General features: G+C 46.6%; 1 protein-coding gene across 1 annotated transcript in view; it reads right to left on the bottom strand.

Annotated features, from left to right (window-relative positions):
* The window catches only part of BACE2 (beta-secretase 2), an 86,924-nt gene that overhangs the window by 24,605 nt on the left and 42,636 nt on the right, over positions 1-19,683 (bottom strand). The window contains exons 3-6 of the mRNA XM_060150952.1: positions 11,517-11,733; positions 8,153-8,281; positions 6,657-6,791; positions 4,606-4,707 (exon numbers count right to left, since the gene is read on the bottom strand). Of these exons, the coding sequence (XP_060006935.1) occupies positions 4,606-4,707; positions 6,657-6,791; positions 8,153-8,281; positions 11,517-11,733 (583 nt within the window). The remainder of the gene's footprint in view (positions 1-4,605; positions 4,708-6,656; positions 6,792-8,152; positions 8,282-11,516; positions 11,734-19,683) is intronic.

The raw sequence follows: 19,683 nt of genomic DNA, 5'->3' as shown, positions 1-19,683 counted from the left end.
AGAAGGGCAATGCCAACCATGCTTACCCACTAACTGCTGAATCTGCAAGTTAATTACAAATTACTTCTGTGCCTTCTCAGCAGGCCCAGTGAAGTTTCCAGAGCAGGCCTGCCCTGTTCCTGCCAGCTCCCTGAGGGAAGGACTATGCTGGATGTGTCTCTTTTAACACACCCAGCACACTGCACTGCTCAGGTCAGAATTAGAGGAGCATGTGATGGGGCAGAGCTAGGAGGGCATGTGATAGGGCGGAGCTAGGTGGGCATGTGACAGGGCGGAGCTAGGAGGGCATGTGACAGGGTGGAGCTAGGAGGGCATGTGATGGGGGAGGAGCTAGGAGGGCATGTGACAGGGGAGGACATGTGACAGGGGAGGAGCTAGGAGGGCACGTGACAGGGGAGGAACTAGGAGGGCATGTGATGGGGGAGGAGCTAGGAGGACATGTGATGGAGGAGAACCTAGGAGGACAGGTGATGGGGAGGAGCTAGGAGGGCATGTGATGGGGAGGAGCTAGGAGGACATGTGATGGGGAGGAGCTAGGAGGACACGTGACAGTGGAGGAGCTAGGAGGGCATGTGATGGGGAGGAGCTAGGAGGGCATGTGACAGGGGAGGAGCTAGGAGGGCATGTGACGGGGCAGAGCTTAGAGGGCATGTGATGGGGAGGAGCTAGGAGGGCATGTGACAGGGTGGAGCTTGGAGGGCATATGATGGGGAGGAGCTAGGAGGGCATGTGATAGGGCAGAGCTAGGAGGGCATGTGATGGGGGAGGAGCTAGGAGGACATGTGATGGAGGAGAACCTAGGAGGACATGTGATGGGGAGGAGCTAGGAGGGCATGTGATGGGGAGGAGCTAGGAGGACATGTGATGGGGAGGAGCTAGGAGGACACGTGACAGTGGAGGAGCTAGGAGGGCATGTGATGGGGAGGAGCTAGGAGGGCATGTGACAGGGGAGGAGCTAGGAGGGCATGTGACGGGGCAGAGCTTAGAGGGCATGTGATGGGGAGGAGCTAGGAGGGCATGTGACAGGGTGGAGCTTGGAGGGCATATGATGGGGAGGAGCTAGGAGGACATGTGATGGGGAGGAGCTAGGAGGACACGTGACAGTGGAGGAGCTAGGAGGGCATGTGATGGGGCGGAGCTAGGAGGGCATGTGACAGGGGAGGAGCTAGGAGGACATGTGATGGGGATGTGGGGTGGAGCTAGAAGAGTGTTGACTGGGAGGAAGGGGTATCTGTCAAGGTCCCCGAGGAAGAAGCACATGAGCTGAGTTGAGGGGCAGGTGGGCGTCGGGGAGATGTGGTGGGGAGAGCAGGCAGGGCATGGAACCTGTCCCACTAGACAACGTGATGGCCATGGAGGCTGGCGCTGAGGACAGGAAGGGGCAGGAGATGAGGCTGGGAAGGACCTAGGGGCACAATCGTGCATTTATCAGAGATCATTTATCAGAGATCTGAGTGCTGTGGCACATGGGGTGGGATTAAGGCATCCAAGCAGGATTTGTGTAGGTCACTGGTTCTTTGAGTCTAACCTCCAAGGAATCAGCCTGGGCTAGACAGATGCATTTGAAAGTCAGTGACCAATGGGTGGGAAGTGATGGTGTGGCCATGGATGGGATCGCTTAGGAGAGGGTACAGGGAGAAGAGGGGGGCGTAGGACCCACCCTGAGAAAGGGAGCAGCAAAGGAGACCCCCATGAAGAGGAACACAGGCATTAGAAGAGGTCCTGGGAGGAGGGTGTTATGGAAGCTGAGAGAACAGGTAAGGAAGGTGAGCAGGGGTGCTGCAGAGGTCAAGGAAGATAGAAAGTGAGCAAACTGGGTGTCCCTGGACGAATACGGAGTGAGAGCTGCCTGCTCAGGACCTCGCAGGCATGTGCCGCCGCCCTCGGGGCAGAGAACCGGGAGGAAGCTCGTGCGGTCTCTTCACCCATCACAGGTCCTCCACTGAAACTGTCAGTGCCGATTTGCAAAGTCTCTAATGCTGGCCTTCATAGGTTTGTACATTTTATGAGAAGGAAGCCAGTTTGAAATGTGTATCACAGGGAAGGACCCCTCGCTGGATGAGCTGAGAAGGGGTGGTGCAGTCATTTTGCTGGATTCCAGGAAAAGTGAAGCGTGGCTAGGGCTGCACGAGAGGGCACAGAGCTCCAATTTCCAGCTGAACAATGAGGCTCAGAGGGGCCAAGTAACTTGCCTAAGAGGCACAGCTCGGGACTGGAAGGGGGACCGTCTGCCTCCAAAGAGGTGCTTACAAGTCTGGAAAGCCTCCCTGGGGGACAAGCCTTGTGTCCCGGGGGAGAGTTTGGACACTCAGATCATAGAATTGAAAGTCAGAAGTCAATTTACAGGAGGTGTCTTCCTACTTCTGGGTCTTACAGAGGGAGAAGCACCGTGCCTGAGCTGACGAGGGGGCCACAGCTGGGCAGGAAGGAAGCCCAGGTCCCCGCCAAACACAGAACTCCCCACCAGGCTCATTTAAAACTACAGACCTACATAGAGCACAGGGAACTAGATTCAATATCGTGCAATAACCTATAACGGAAAAGAATCTGAAAAAGAATACGTATATATGTATAACTGGATCACTTTGCTGTACATCTGAAAGTAACACAACATTGCAAATTAACTATACTTCAATAATTAAAAAGAACTACAGACCTACAAACCATTCATTTCTAAAATGCCATCTGAAGACTCTAGGCCCAGAGACAGAGCCCGGCATCTGTATGGTGTTTAACTCTTCAAAGCCGGTCCTCTCCTTAACTAAGAAAGAAAACCCAAGCCAAGAGAGCCGGCTGAGATGAACCTGGCAGAGAGAGAGAACGCGCACGTCTCTGGTCCACACACCATGAGACAGAGACAGCTCCCACCCTCGCTGAGCTTTCCCTGCTCCAGACAAACATCCCCTCCGGGCCTCTCCCTCCTGATGGAGGCATGAAATCAGAGGATAATTTTAGACTAGGCAGACAAATTTTGTACTCTCATTCCTTCTCGTGCTTTAATTACAGTCAGGCACTGCAGAACACGCGCTGTGCTGACCTCAGGGGTGCTAGCGCCCCTCTGCCACAGTCCTGCTGGTCCCCGCCAAAGTCACGGACTCTGCAGAGACCCAGGCTGGTCACGGGCTTGTTGGAGTCACACGCTGATGTTGCCAGGACGTCCTTGGGACGGCTGTAAAACACTCCTAGCTCAGAATAGCAAATCTGAGGGTGCTCATGTTAATTTCACTGAGGCCAGTTTTACTCTGAAGAAGGCAGCATATTGCCCTGCATTTCCAGCAGTCTGGTTTTCAGCCAGTTTTCTAAATTTAAGGCACTAAGAATGTGACCTGCCAGTTTTTTCTGATTCAGCAGATATTAGACACGCAGTGGACAAAAAAGGCAGTCCGCTGCTCCCTTGACCTTTCAGCTCACAAAGGACCTCGGTGTTGTTTCTTCCTGCTTTTTCCCGTCTGCATTCTTTTGACTTGCCTGCTGTTCTTCCGACAGCACATTCAGACTTTTCAAGTTTGGGTCCAGGACAAGCAAAACCCTGCTCTTCCTTCCCCTGTCCTGCTGTCACCTGTAACAGAGCAACTGCTGTGCATATCCTATCCATCATTCTTTGGATTTGGCCAGCCCGGTGGAGTTGTGGGACTGTCAGCCCCACTGGGGTCAGTGCCAATAGAAAGACTTTGTGTAGGAAACGCTCATTTTTGGTCACTTTGCCAGGGTGGCCCTGCGTGAACAGATGCTTATGAAGACACCCACGAAGTCGAGAGAAACGTTTATCTTGTGTCGAGACAAACAGTAGTAGCACTGTGGTTTGGACATGAAATAGAAGCTCTTCTTGACCGAGCACATGGTGCCAGGCTTTTGCGCCCGACCCTCCTCACAACCCCACGACAAGAACACGGAGACGCTCAAGGGGCACAAGAGCCCTCTCCCGGCACTCAGCTAGTAAGTGGCAGAAGCTATAGCTGAAATTCAATTCCATCTGCCCTTTAAGGCTGCGGTCCTCCCACTTAATGCCCTGTGGTCTATCCTGTTGCCTTGAACTAACTGGAAAGTTGGGGTCACATTGGGAATACTGTTAACCAGGCCCTCAAAAGGCATGTTGTCCTTGACCATGATTTTAATTGTATTTCAAAGCATGGCCAGAAAAGAATTATTACATTGGTGGATTACCCTTTGTCTTCTGTGAATCTCATTCTTTTACAGAAGTAGGAATTACAATCCCAGCATAGCTTGGATGAAGGCCAAAAAAGGAGTACAATTTTTGGTTTGTTTTAAAGGCTACAAACATATCCCTGGTTTACTACTTACTTTACTATAGTATATTACCAAGTGGTTCTTTTCCCCCTGAGATTAAAAAAGTTACTATGCTAACTACAATGTTATTTGAAATACTAAAAAGCACTACACCTTCAGATCCAAGTCCTCTGAGGTTAAAGTGAAGGAATTATTTGCTGGTTAATATCAAAGAATAAGACCGTGAGCTTAATAAGTAATGGTTAAAATAAAACCACCTCAAAATCCTCAGACGGAGACTGTTAGACTACGTGGCGGTATTCCCCAGTATGCGGTCATGACCTGGTGTGACCTCTGAGATTCATCCTGGGGACTCACCAGAGACGTGCGGGCCACTGCCTCGACCACGGCATCAAACACCTTCTGGGGCAGGCGCAGCAGTGTGGTACCACTGTCCACGATGGCCTTGTCCGCGTTATACTAGAACGGGGAGAGGGGGTGGGGAGAAGGCACATGAGCGACAGGGCACCCACATCAGGGCACGGCTCCAGCCCGCCGTCACCGTGGATCTGTGATACACACGTTCGGCAGTCACGGTACCTCCTTGGTGGCTACAATTCATTTCATCTTCTCAGAACTTGGGCACCGAGAACTTCCTTGCCCAATGTTCTCATTATAGATAAAGAAACCGAGGCCAGGAAAGGGCAGTGACATTGACCGAAATCAGTGTGGCCAGATTCCGTCAGGGATCCTCCAAAGAGGGAAGACCCATATGTCTTCAGAGGTTGAAATGATACATTAAATGTCATTTATACAAATCATGAAAACTCAACTCTCTATTACCCTGCTAGTGGAGAAGGAGGGGGAAGGACAGTTTTTCCATAGATATCCCATATTTGCATTTAGAATGGAACCAAAGCCACCTTCAGCAAGAGAATCTCACACACACAGAGGAATTCCCAGCCCGGACCCCGCCTCTGTCATTCTTTATGTGGCCGAGTGGGAAGAATGGAGGTCAGTGGGCCAAGACCAGAGTAGTCACCCAACCTCTAGGGACATAACTGTATGAGCAAGGCTACCCAGGAATGGAATGAGTCATGGGCAATTTAATCCTCCTGCTTCTACGGCAAATCCATGAGTCGTATGACCAAGTACACCAAGCAGGTCAAAAGGAAATAAGGATTTGTTTAGGTAGCAGGTGGGAGGAGTGAAGAATTTTGAGAAATTGAAATACAGCAACTGACTCATAGTTTTTCAAATGTAGAACGAATTTCAGATTAGAAACAAAGTTAATTGAAATATAATCTAGTTTGTTCGCGCTTGTATGTGTAAGAAAAGCTCGCACACTGAAATGCTGGGCGGTGGGACGTTCTGGGTTTTGTTGTTTGCTCTGTGTGGCAAGCTTGGCTGATTGTGGCGGGCAGAAAAGAACCAGGAATATGAGAATCAAACCTCCAAATAAATGCTTACGCTCTCCAACACACACTCACACACAAACACATACACACGCGCACACACACACGCGCGGAGTCGGTGCTTTCTTTTAGGCCCTCCCACCTGATTCTATCACTGGACTCTTCAATGGCAAGTAAATGCCTCTTGACAATACACAGATTTGTGGACTTAGGACTGAAACACCACCCCAATGGAATGGACCATCCCTTTATCAAGCTTTGACTTGTTTTTTCAGAGGCATCTGTGTATATGAGAACTTATGATACAATGTGATGGTTAAACTGAAAGGCAGTGATGACAGGTAAGAGTACAAGGAATGCTGATGAAATGCTGGTGGTTTTTGTAAACCATTCTGAAAATATTGTAGAGGACCAGGTCTCCCTCAGATCCTCATAATCACGTCATTATGTGCCACAAACAAGCCAAACTGCAGCGAGAGGGTGTGAACGAGGTTAACGAGAGATGTGGTTTCCCAGCTCTGCACGTGTGCCTCCTTCGAGCACCATCAAAAGCCATGCACATCTTTAGAGCACATGTTTCTTCGAGTGAGAACTGTATACTGGGGGGGAAGGGGGGTTAGCTGTGAATGGAGGATAAAGCTGATTTACTTTTGGTTTCATTTTGCTTATCTTTTAGTCCCACTTTACACTGATAAAACCCTGCTTACTTCTCGTTGTCCTGAACCGAGATCAGGGACCATCAGGCCAAGATGATATGGTTCTGGACAGTTCTCTTCACTCACCATTTCAGGCTAATTCCTCTCTATTAAGAGAAGCAGTTGAAAGGAAGCAATGTTTTTTGGGGGGGGATCACTGGTATAAAATCATCTACAAAAAGGCCCTGTAACTTTTAACGTCATGAACTTTTGATTTATCTCGCAATGTAATGTACCCTCTGAGTTCACATTCAGGTCCCAGCTGTAATATTTAAGTGACCCAGGCACACACAGACAGGTAGACACAGAGCGGAAATACCTCTCTGCAGTCCAGGTTAAGGCTCTGACCTCCGATTTCCAATTTCAGAATTTCTATCTGGTAATACCACTCCTCCTTAATAGGGGTATACCAGATGTCTCCTTTGTACAAGGTTGGTTCAATTCCACCCAGGACCTGGGATGGAAGATATTTACAGGTATAAGAGAAAAAAATATACAGGCATGTAACAAGTTACACAGAGAAGCATGTTGTTATAAGGCAAAACTTCACTAGAATTAGTACTTTCAAGTTATTGGGATGTTATAAATAAATACATACACCTGAAAATTAAACAGGGAACATTCTGGGGCCATGTGTCCAAAGATCAAAGACTTTTGTACCCTAGTCTAATCAGGAGGCTTTGATGGGTTCCCTTATCTAAAGTTAGTACATACAGTTCCAGCTCCATGATACTGAGATCCCCACCCCTCCGGCCCCCGACCCCGGCCACTGGCAAAGAAATGCAATAAAATTGTAAACCATACAGACTGACAAAAATTTAGTTCCTCAGAAGACAGAGGATGACTTCCTGCCCCACACATTTGCATGGAAAGCAGAACAAAAGAGCTTCCCTAACCCAAACTTCATTTGCACATCTGTATAGCATCATCCCACAAATCCAGGCTACCCGCTCCCCTGAAAAGGTGATAAAAAAGGTGCTGAGAGCAGGTGTATTGTTAGCAATCAAAGTAGATGAGTCTGCTTCTCATAGCTGGAGAGCAAAGGGGTCAACATCACCCACCCTGAGGGGGCCCCTTCATGGACATTCTCCCCATCACCTCCTACTTTAGATGTCTGGGTGCAGGGCCCATCAAAGGGACACTTGGGTTATGGCATGTTCACAGTGTTGATTCTGCTTCACTATGTGTGTGCTGTGTATGTAAGTGGGTGTATGTAAGTATGTATGTGTATGTTTGTATAGCTGTGTATGTGTGTTCATGTGTGTATATGTATGTGTATATGTGTGGGGCTGTGTGCGTGTATTCAGAGCGAGAGAAAGGATGTACAGTTTTCCCCATCTCCCCACCAAATTTATGAAATCAGTCCTCTCCCGTTGATTCCCCTCCCCAGAGTAAGGCCCACCTGCCACCCCATCCCACTGGTCCTCATGTGCCCCTACCACACCCAATCAGAACAGTTACCTTCCAAACAAACATTTTTTTTAAAAAGCTTTAAAGGAATCTTACTAACTCAACAGTGCAAGACAACTATACCCCAATTGGAAAAAAAAAAAAAAAAAGGTATGGGAATAAAAAAAAATAAAGGAATTTGGGGAAGCAATGAGAATCATCTTATGAGCTGGCAGGATGATTAGGAAAGATAAAAATAAGAGCTAGTTTTATCCATTTTTAAGGGCTCTCAAACAAGGATTATTCATATCAGACAGTACCTATGTATGCCTACATGTCTAATATTTCTATCAGGGTCTTAATAAAGCAGAAAGAGCAGCCCCACTGATCTCTGATGTTCCCCCTTTAAAATGAAAAGATACCCACAAGACTACCTCCGTTGGTACCAGATCCAGCGACTGGCAATCCAGCCCCACACATCTGCATGGAGAAAACATTGGGGATCTTCGCTTGTGCCACGAGGGAATCAAAGAATGTCTCCAGAGAACTTGATGGCTGCGGGAGGGTTGGGAAAGAGCACAGCTGCTTCAGGACTCGCAGTGTAGACAAGGAGTGACCCCACGCAGGCACCAGGCATGGTATACAACATGGCATTTCTTTATATTTAATATTTTCAAGGCTAAGGAATAAACGAGCTTATGATTAAGTACACTGATTCAGAAACCTCCAACAGAACTCCCTAAGACTTGGTATTTTTCCTTTTGGGATGGCGGCTCTGTTGGAAAAATAAGATAGTATTTCCAGAAGCTGTTAAGAGGCTGCCCCATTTACCATCCTGACTGCCTTGTGAGGCAGGCGTGAGAAGATGTGGAAGTGGGTTACCCAGGTAGGTGGTGGATTCTAATCTTAGACAGTTCAGAGTAAGGAGAGAACAGTGTCTCCAGGAGCTGCCTTTACAGCTTCAGAAAAAGTTTTTATTCACCCGTTTCAGCTGTAGTCGTCCATCATGCAAATGACAGGTGCCTGAATCATGAGGACAGGTCACATCCCAGATCCCGGACCCTGGGAGCGGCTTAGCTCTGCCGGCTGTCTACTGAACTCTGGCAACTGGGAAAGGAACGATTCTTTTCTCCTGCAGTTTAAAAGCTCGTTATCCCCCATTGCCGTATGTCAATAATGTCCTCTGTGCTTCTGTTACATGTAACCACACCTTCAGAGACCAGCTGTATTTCTCCAGGACTGAAAAGGAGGGATGGTCTGTGAGCAGGTCTTAGCTGGGGGTGGGTCACAGGTGCTGGTGGTTAGGAAGGAAGGTCATAGACCTATGTTTCGATTTGGGCTTTGACAACTGGGAGAGAGATTAGAGTTGGTTACTACGAATGGTTAGTTCTTGATGAAAACAACTGCAGCAGCATAGATGCTCTTGGCATCTTCTGAGCTTCTACGGTTAATATAAGGAAGGATTCTTTATAATCTGTAAGAACTGAAACTCTAATTCTAGAGGGAGTGAGAGGAGTGTTACCAGACAGACAGAAACCTTCCCATTTCTTTAGTTCCTTTGTATTTGGCCTCCGATCTGCCTCTTTCCCAGCCGCTGTGGACTCTCTTGCAGAATTCAGTACCATCTCTATATGTAACCTTGTCTAAATACTTTGTGTTTGGGTCAAGGAATGAGACAAAGCCCCCTTTTGAAACGGGCTGGGTCTGGTGATGACCCAGTCAGCGTCCACCTTCTTGAGAGGCAATGAGATAAAACACTGCCCGGAATTGAATCCTGGCTCCACCGCCCACCTGCTAACCGTGTGACTTGTCCCTTTGTTTCCTTATCTGTAAAATGGGGATCATAGTCGCATCCCAGGGCTCTTCTGGGGCTTAAATGGGTCAGTTCACACAGAGTGCTTGGAATGGTGCCTGGCACACGGGATAGGATCTATTATTATTCTGTCAGGTCATTCTTCAGTAGGACTCGGGATCCTTTAAGGTTTAAAAGCACACAGCTGCCCAGGACCAGCCCAAGAGAACCTGATTCAGCAGGGATGCTGCTGGATGCAGGCAACTGTAGTGTGAGAGACCCCACAGGTGGTTCTGACCACATCCTCGATGAGAAGCACCTGGCATCGGCCGGGGGCCACCACACACTGTGACCCCACTGGGTGCTCGGGGAACCTATTTCAGAAACACCTTTGGGCCGCCAACCCAGACCGCCCTGCCAGTCCTGTTTCTAGCCGTGCTCCACTTCCTACAAATCCTGTTACTGTCTCCCCAAACCTAGGGAAGTGAAGACAATTGTTGGCAATCTTGGAATTTCATAGGTGAAAAGATAAAAAGTCATGTGGGGAGTCTGGACACCCAAAAGAACCCCAAAGCAGTCTATTCTCAAGGAAGTTTGACATATTATTAATTCCAGATAATTTAGCTTTATGCTACCATCCTCTAAATAACCAGCATCAAATCGATCATACATCTTTTATTTTCAGAGTCACAAGAAGATGAAACATTTTGCCTGAGGTCACATCGTCTGTGAAAAGTATTGAGGAATGTAAGTTGCTACAAGTTTGGGAACTCATGTTAAGCATCTCCTACAGTGCTGAGCTAAAGAAACGGCTCCAGAAGCCATCTGGGCTCCGTAGAGGGGGCTCTGTGCTCTGACAGCCCTAGGCGAGGGGTAAACCTCTCTGACCCTCAGTCCACACATCTCTAAAATGGGGATAACAGGGGCCCACAAAGTCTGCCTTGTGGGGAGGTCTCAGACACCTTGCAATGGTCTCAGTAGGGCTTCACGGGCTATTTTTTGTCCTTGAGAAGCCGCAGTGTTGGGAAACGGCCCCTGCCTACTGGCCCATCTCCACCCCCTCACATCGCTGCCCTGCGTCGCTTGCTCGTAAACCTGAGCTGGAACAAATGTCCTTATGGAGAGAAAACAGGCCTTTCTGCACCCACGATTCTTTGTTCCACACTTAGCTCTGGCTCGAAGCCTAACTCTGAACGAGGAGGGGCCGCGCCGGGTGCCCGTTTACAGGCCAGGAGGAGCAACCTCTCCTCAAGTGTATGCTAACCTGCCCTGGTCTCCCGGAGCCCCGGGGACGCACGGGTGTCGGATCCGCCTGCCCCTGGACATTTCCCAGCCCACCTCACCCATCCTGCTCATGAACACACTTCCTCTGGGTGGGATCAAGGACAGATAACTGGAGAACATTCAATCCTGGCTTTCCCTGTTTTGTGAAGGTTCTGACGCTGAAGAGAGCGAGGGTCCCACCATCTCTCCTCGCTGCATCGCTAATTCCAGTGGCTGGTGATCCCCAGGGCGCGCTTGCAGGCTGTCTGTGCTCCCACTACAGAGTGAGGGGAAGGCAGCACGATGCTCTCTGTGCCTGGTGGGACACCTCTTCCTGCCGAGGTTCCAGTGTCACGTCTTTATGTGAATGTATGAATTTAATAAATGTGCTTACTCTTAATCCTGCCCAAATAAAACCCCCTAAACAAACAGCATAATCAAACGGATTCAGCTTCTGTTAACACCTGTCAACTATACAAGTAAAATAAACGAAAGGCAAATGAAAAAAGTGATGCTATGAGTGTACCTTGTAGGAAGGTTCAAAGAATGTCACCATTCATCTTAGATTTTAAAAATGCTTAGAGATAACCTTAATTGTGCGAACACTGATCTTTCAACCATATGATTCTCACTGACTGTCTCAGACAGCTGGACCCAACTGTTGGCCCCTCCAATGTCTGGCTTCAGAATCTTGTCCCATCACTTGATTTCCTTAGATTCACTCATGATTCTTACCTTGGCCAGGGTAGCATAAGCCAGTCCAAGTATCCCATTCCATTTAATCCCAGGCAAAAAGAAATTCTCTGACTCAAAGATGGTGGCAATGTTGACCAGAAAAGAACTGTTGAAGCCTTTTGGGATGGTGACAACGTCCTCCCCAACGAAGCCAGTCCAACTCCCTTGCGTGTACTTCACGGTGACATCAAAGCCCTTGGGGCGGTAGGTGCTGGACCTGGAAAAAGAGAAGAGGCAGCGTGTCCTGTATCCCGTCCACCTGTCCCTGTTCTGACCACATGGCGATCATGGCTGCAAAGACAGCGGCCCTACGCCCAGAAGGTCTGCGTAAGCAATTCTTCATAATTAAGACTCCTCACGCTGACAAGATGACGTTTCCCATAAAAAATAATCACTAACATTTGGGTAATGGCGTCTTCTGCACCACGCGTAAGGGAGCGCTGGGGTCAACGTGTAGCCCCGAATTTAACTCTTCCCTCCGCCCGAGTCCTGCCCCGTAAGCCAGGTGTTGTACTTAAGTGCATTGGCCTGGGACGCCACAACTGGATGTGGGCTGCCTGGCCCTCTGGCTCTGCGGGAACCCTGCACTGCAACTCTGTGACAAAGGGAGGGGCTGGCAGCCCAGAAAGAGGGGCCACCAGCTTGTGGCCTGGGGTTCAGATTCACACAAACAGCCAACGGGATAAATAAAGATCAAGCCACACACCCCCAGTACCAGGGCTATCCCTCCTCAGGGCCCGCACGACCTCCTGGTGTCACAGGTTCCTTCTCAAGGTCGTCCCTGTGCCCCAAGCTGATTATACTCATATCCAAACATGAAGGAGGATGCTGATGACAAGTCACTGTGACACAAGTCACTGTGACAACCCCACAACCCCTAAGGGCAAGAGTTACTGAAACAGAATAACATGAACGAGACCAGACAATGGGTGGGGGGGGTAGATGGAAATCCTGCTCTCGGGATTTCAGAGACAGGCAGTAAACAAATGAACCCCTAGAATTCCAGGTGACGATAGAGTGATGAGTCACCCAGAGAAGAGAGCAGGGTGAGGGGAGGGTGGTCACTGAGGCCTCTCTGAAAGAGGACATTTGGGTAAGACCTGCCTGAAGACAACAAGCCCCAGGGCTCTCTGGGGAGGGGCAGCCTGGAGAGAGAACAGTAGGTGTCAAGGTCCTGGGGTGTCCAATCCTGTGAGGTCATTCTTATACCTAATTGAGCTTGAAAACTCTGTTGACTATAGGCAGGAACCCAAGGGGCACCTCTGAGCAGATATCTGGGCATTCAAACCAGGCTTCCCCTAGGAAAATGATCAGATTCCTAAGAGAAGTGTCAAATCACCAAATATATCCTTGTAAAGTGTTCCTGTATGTCTGCAGTTTTCACTTCATTTTGTTTTAATACTAAATCTCTGAACATTAATACATGTTACTAAGTGTTTGCTATAGGATTATATGAATTTGCTGTATGGGTTATATGGTCTTTTTGGGAGTCAGGGAGAAAGTTAAGTCAGGGATGATATGACTTTTTTTCGATACATCTCATAAGCTTTAAAAATGGTAACAGTCTTTAATTCAGTAATTGTACTTCTGAGAATCTGATCCTAAGAAAAACACCCATGACGCAAACAGAGATTCATGAACAAAGACAGTCATTATGTTTTACTTATAACAGCAAACAGTTGGAAACAACCTAAATGCACAGTAAAAAGGAAATAGTTTAGTAAATTATGGTACATCCATATGATGTACCTGAAAAATGCTGTTGAGTAAGACAATGACAATGACACAGTAAAAAAATAAGGTAAAAGAAACATTTGTATATGTGGCAGAATCTTCTTCAAAAAATTTAATACATTCCAACATTAGCAGTGCTACCTCTGGGTGGTGGGGTTTTGTAGGGGAAACTCTCATTCTTGTGGTTAGATCCTTCCATATTTTCTGCATATATAACTTTTTATAATCAGGGAAAATAGGTTATTTTTAAAATGTCTGGCAGACACATTTTGGAGAAACTTAATTTATTCTAACTTCATAATGGGATATGAAATATGAAGAATATTTAATTTTAACATTTTCTGACTACTTTAGCTAACTCCACCATGATCTTAAAAAGAGAGCAGCATTAAGTGAACATTTTACGTCCAGACGTCTTCTGACAAGGGCAGGCACAGACCAAAAAGTAAGTGGGGATGCACCCCGGGCACATGGAGCTCTAAGGGACCCATCAGAAGTTACACATATAAAGCGCGTAGTCAGGTCATTGAAATGCAGGCACTTGAGGGTTGGTGTTTTAGTGCCAAGTTTTAGTGCCAACATCAATTCAGTGACGATGCCTGGCACACAGCAGGGACTGCACATGTTTAGGATGAAAAGCAATTAAAATACTAAATTGTCAGTCCCTTTTGACAATTTGGGGTCATTCCATAAGTTTAAAACTGCACTACTGCTGGGGGTATAGATCAGTGGTAGAGCATCTGACTGCAAAACACTACTGCTAATGGAAGAGGCTAATTATTTTGAAAGGCTTAGAGAATGTAATCTAGCACAGGGTTGGCAAACTTTTTCTGTAAAGGGCCAGAAAACAAATCTTTCAGGTTTTGCGGGTCACATGATTTCTGTTACTACTCCACTCTGCTAGTGAAGCGGCAGCCACAGACGGCAGATAAACAAACGTGTGTCTGTGTTCCAGTAAAACTTTATTTACAAAAACAGGCAGCAGGTTGGATGTGGCCTGTCAGCCCTAGTTTGCCAACTCCTGATCTAGAAGAGTATTATCTCCCCAAATATTCTATAGTACCATGACTTCCTTTGGAAAAGTTTTTTTTTATTTTTACTCTGTCCAGACTACAGAAAACTCATTACAATCTGCCAATGTTACTGATAAGATGGACCAGGCTGCCATCTAAGTAGCACGTCCCCTGCAGTATACTGACCAGCTTGCTATTTCCCTCATGGGCGAACATTCTGGATGTTTCGGTGCTATTTACAGAGAGACGAGAGGCAGCTGGAGTTACACTGCCTGCAGTCAAATAGTACTTCAACCACTTAGGAGCCATGTGGGACCCTAAGTCAAGTTAATTAACTTCTCTGGACCTCGGTTTCCTCAACTAAAAAGTCGGGACAAGTACAGTACCATACCTCATGGGGTTAATATTAAGAGAGTTAATACTGTAAACCATCTAGAACAAAACCCTGGAACACAGCAGGTACACAACAAACACAGCTGCTATTATTATAATTATCTAATCACGTGCTACCTTTATTCAATCTATGGACTGCTATTAGAAAACGTAAGATATTTTTTTCTACAAAATGTTCCTGTAGAGATACTCTTTCTGAATATCCAAAACTGTCTCATTCTGAAGTCCAACAACTTCCAGGAAAAGAGGCAAGTCTTGGGTAAGATTTGGTTAAAACGATCCAGGGAGGGGAGGAACCTTCTAGGTTTCTAAAAGACGGAGCTCTTCTGTGCTCTGGACCAGGGCTGTCCAATAGAACGTCTGCAATGACAGAAATATTCTCTACCTATGCTTCCAATACAGTAGCCACAGGTGGCTACAGAGCCCCTGAAATGTGACTGTAGATCTTCCTCAACATACGATGGGGTTACATCCTGATAAACCCTTGTAAGTTGAAATTATCATTCAGTTGAAAATGCATTTGATATACCTAACCTACTGAACACCCTAGCTTAGCCTAGCCTACCTTAGCCATGCTCAGAACACTTATATTCGCCTACAGTTGGGCAAAACCATCCAACACAAAGCCTATTTTATAATAAAATATTGAATATCTCCTGTAAGTTATTGAATATTATACTGAAAGTGAAAAACAGAGTGGTTGTCTGCGTCCAGCATGGTTATCAGTGTGTAGCTCTTCACCCTCATGACTGTGTGGCTGACAGGGAGCTACGGCTGCCGCTGCCCAGCATCACAAGAGAGGATCGTCCAGCGTATTGCTAGCTTGGGAGAAGATCAAAACTCAGAATTCAAAGTACAGTTTCTACTGAACGTGCATTGCTTTTGCACCATGGTCAAGGTGAAAAATCATCAGTGAAACCATCGTAAGTCCGGGACCGTCTGGACAGTTTGACTACAGAACGACTCTTTATTTAATATTAATTAATTTAAATTTAAATAGCCACAAGTACCTTCAAGATGGTGAAGGAGTAAGACGTGGAGATCCCCTTCCTCCCCACAGATACATCAGAAATACATCTACACGTGGAACAGCTCCTACAGAACACCTACTGAACGCGGGCAGAAGACCTCAGACTTCCCCAAAGGCAAGAAACCCCCCACGTACCTGGGTAGGGCAAAAGAAAAAAGAAAACACAGAGACAAAAGGATAGGGATGGGACCTGCACCAGTGGGAGGGAGCCGTGAAGGAGGAAAGGTTTCCACACACTAGGAGCCCCTTCGCGGGTGGAGACTGCGGGTGGTGGAGGGGGGAGCTTCGGAGCCGTGGAGGAGAGCACAGCCACAGGGGTGCGGAGGGCAAAGCGGAGAGATTCCCGCACAGAGGATCGGTGCGGACCTGCACTCACCAGCCCGAGAGGCTTGTCTGCTCACCCGCTGGGGCGGGCGGGGCTGGGAGCTGAGGCTCGGGCTTCGGTTGGATCACGGGGAGAGGACGGGGGTTGGCGGCGTGAACACAGCCTGAAGGGCGCCAGGGCGCCACAGCTAGCCGGGAGGGAGTCCGGGGAAAAGTCTGGAGCCGCCAAAGAGGCAAGAGACGTTTTCTTGCCTCTTTGTTTCCTGGTGCGCGAGGAGAGGGGATTAAGAGCGCTGCTTAAAGGAGCTCCAGAGACGGGCGTGAGCCGCGGCTACCAGCGCGAACCCCAGAGACGGGCAGGAGATGCTAAGGCTGCTGCTGCCGCCACCAAGAAGCCTGTGTGCGAGCACAGGTCACTCTCCACACCTCCCCTCCCGGGAGCCTGTGCAGCCCACCACTAACAGGGTCCCGGGATCCAGGGACAACTTCCCCGGGAGAACGCACAGCGTGCCTCAGGCTGGTGCAACGTCGCACCGGCCTCTGCCGCCACAGGATCGCCCCGCATCCGCACCCCTCCCTCCCCCCCGGCCTGAGTGAGCCAGAGCCCCTGAATCAGCGGCTCCTTTAACCCCGTCCTCTCTGAGCGAAGAACAGACGCCCTCCGGAGACCTACACACAGAGGCGGGGCCAAATCCAAAGCTGAGCCCCTGTGAGCTGTGCGAACAAAGAAGAGAAAGGGGAATCTCTCCCGGCAGCCTCAGGAGCAGCGGATTAAATCTCCACAATCAACTTGATGTACCTGCACCTGTGGAATACCTGAATAGACAACGAATCATCCCAAATTGAGGAGGTGGACTTTAGGAGCAACTGTAGACTTGGGGTTTGCTTTCTGCATCTAATTTGCTTCTGGTTTTATGTTTATCTTAGTTTATTTTTTAGTGCTTGTTATCATTGGTGGATTCCTTTATTGGTTTGGCTGCTCTCTTTCTTTTTCTTTTTAAATTAATTTTTAATTTTTTTATTTTAATATATTTTTAAAACATTTTATTTTAGTAACTATTTTCTTTTATTATTATTTTCTTTCTTTCTTTTTTTTTTCTCCCTTTTCTTCTGAGCCATGTGGCTGACAGGGTCTCGGTGCTCCAGCCGGGTGTCAGGCCTGAGCCTCTGAGGTAGGAGAGCTGAGTTCAGGACATTGGGCCACCAGAGACCTCCCAGCCCCACGTAAACTCAATCAGCGAGAGCTCTACCAGAGATCCCCGTCTCAATGCTAAGACCCAACTCCACTCAACGACCAGCAAGCTCCAATGCTGTACACCCCATGCCAAACAACTAGCAAGACCGGAGGACAACCCCACCCATTAGCAGAAAGGCTGCCTAAAATCATAATAATTTCACAGACACCACAAAACACACCACCGGACACAGTCCTACCCACCAGAAAGACAAGATCCAGCCTCATCCACCAGAACACAGGCACTAGTCCCCTCTACCAGGAAGCCTACACAACCCACTGAACCAACTTTAGCCACTGGGGACAGACACCAAAAACAACACGAACTATGAACATGCAGCCTGTGCAAAGGAGACCCCAAACACAGTAAGTTAAGCAAAATGAGAAGACAGAAATATGCAGCAGATGAAGGAGCAAGGTAAAAACCCACCAGACCAAACAAATGAAGAGGACATAGGCAGTCTACCTGAAAAAGAATTCAGAGTACTGATAGTAAAGATGATCCAACATCTTGAAATAGAATGGAGAAAATACAAGAAACATTTAACAAGGACCTAGAAGAACTAAAGAGCAAACAAACAATGACGAACCACACAATAAATGAAATTAAAAATTCTCTAGAAGGAGTCAATAGCAGAATAAATGAGACAGAAGAACAGAAAAGTGACCTGGGAGGTAAAATATTAAAAATAACTACTGCAGAGCAGAATAAAGAAAAAAGAATGAAAAGAATTGAGGACAGTCTCAGAGACCTCAGGGACAACATTAAGTGCACCAACATTCAAATTATAGGGGTCCCAGAACAAGAAGAGAAAAAGAAAGGGTCTGAGAAAATATTTGAAGAGATTATAATTGAAAATTTCCCTAACATGAGAAAGGAAATAGTCAATCAAGTCCAGGAAGAGCAGAGAGTCCCATACAGGATAAATCCAAGGAGAAACATGCCAAGACACATATTAATCAAACTATCAAAAATTAAATACAAAGAAAAAATATTAAAAGCAGCAAGGGAAAAGTAACAAATAACATACACTGGAATCCCCATAAGGTTAACAGCTGATCTTTCAGCAGAAACTCTGCAAGCCAGAAGGGAGTGACAGGACATATTTAAAGTGATGAAAGGGAAAAACCAAGACTACTCTACCCAGCAAGGATCTCATTCAGATTCGACAGGGAAATTAAAACCTTTACAGACAAGCAAAAGTTAAGAGAATTCAGCACTGCCAAGTAGCTTTACACCAAATGCTAAAGGCATTTCTCTAGGCAGGAAACACAAGAGAAGGAAAAGACCTACGAAAACAAACCCAAAACAATTAAGAAAACGGTAATAGCAACATACATATTGATAACTACCTTAAATGTAAATGGATGAAATGCTCCAACCAAAAGACATAAACTGGCTGAATGGATACAAAAACAAGACCCATATATATGCTGTCTACAAGAGACCCACTTCAGACCTATGGACACATACAGACTGGAAGTGAGGGGATGGAAAAAGATATTCTATGCACATGGAAATCAAAAGAAAGCTGCAGTAGCAATTCTCCTATCAGACAAAATAGACTTTAAAATAAAGACTATTACAAGAGACAAAGAAGGACACTACATAATGGTTGAGGGATCAGTCCAAGAAGAAGATATAACAATTGTAAATATTTATGCACCCAATATAGGAGCACCTCAATACATAAGGCAAATTATAATAGCCATAAAAGGGGAAATCGACAGTAACACATTCATAGTAGGGGACTTTAACACCCCACTTTCACCAATGGACAGATTATCCAAAATGAAAATAAATAAGGAAACACAAGTTTTAAATGACACATTAAACAAGATGGACTTAATTGATATTTATAGGACATTCCATCCAAAAACAACAGAATACACTTTCTTCTCAAGTCCTCATGGAACATTCTCCAGGATAGCTCATATCTTGGGTCACAAATCAAGCCTTGGTAAATTTAAGAAAACTGAAATCGTATCAAGTATCTTTTCCAACCACAGCGCTATGAGACTAGATATCAATTACAGGAAAAAAACTGTAAAAAATACAAACACATGGAGGCTAAACAATACACTACTAAATAATCAAGAGATCACTGAAGAAATCAGAGGAAATCAAAAAATACCTAGAGACAAATGACAATGAAAATACGACGACCCAAAACCTATGGGATGCAACAAAAGCTGATCTAAGAGGGAAGTTTATAGCAATACAATCCTACCTTAAGAAACAAGAAAAACCTCACATAAACAACCAAACGTTATACCTAAAGAAATTAGAGAAAGAAGAACAAAAAACCCCAAAGTTAGCAGAAGGAAAGAAATCATAAAGATCAGATCAGAAATAAATGAAAAAGAAATGAAGGAAATGATAGCAAATATCATTAAAACTAAAAGTTGGTTCTTTGAGAAGATAAACAAAATTGATAA

This window comes from Lagenorhynchus albirostris, chromosome 5 (assembly GCF_949774975.1).
Source record: "Lagenorhynchus albirostris chromosome 5, mLagAlb1.1, whole genome shotgun sequence".
Lineage (NCBI taxonomy): Eukaryota > Metazoa > Chordata > Mammalia > Artiodactyla > Delphinidae > Lagenorhynchus > Lagenorhynchus albirostris.
This window is presented reverse-complemented; position numbering and strand designations above follow the sequence as displayed.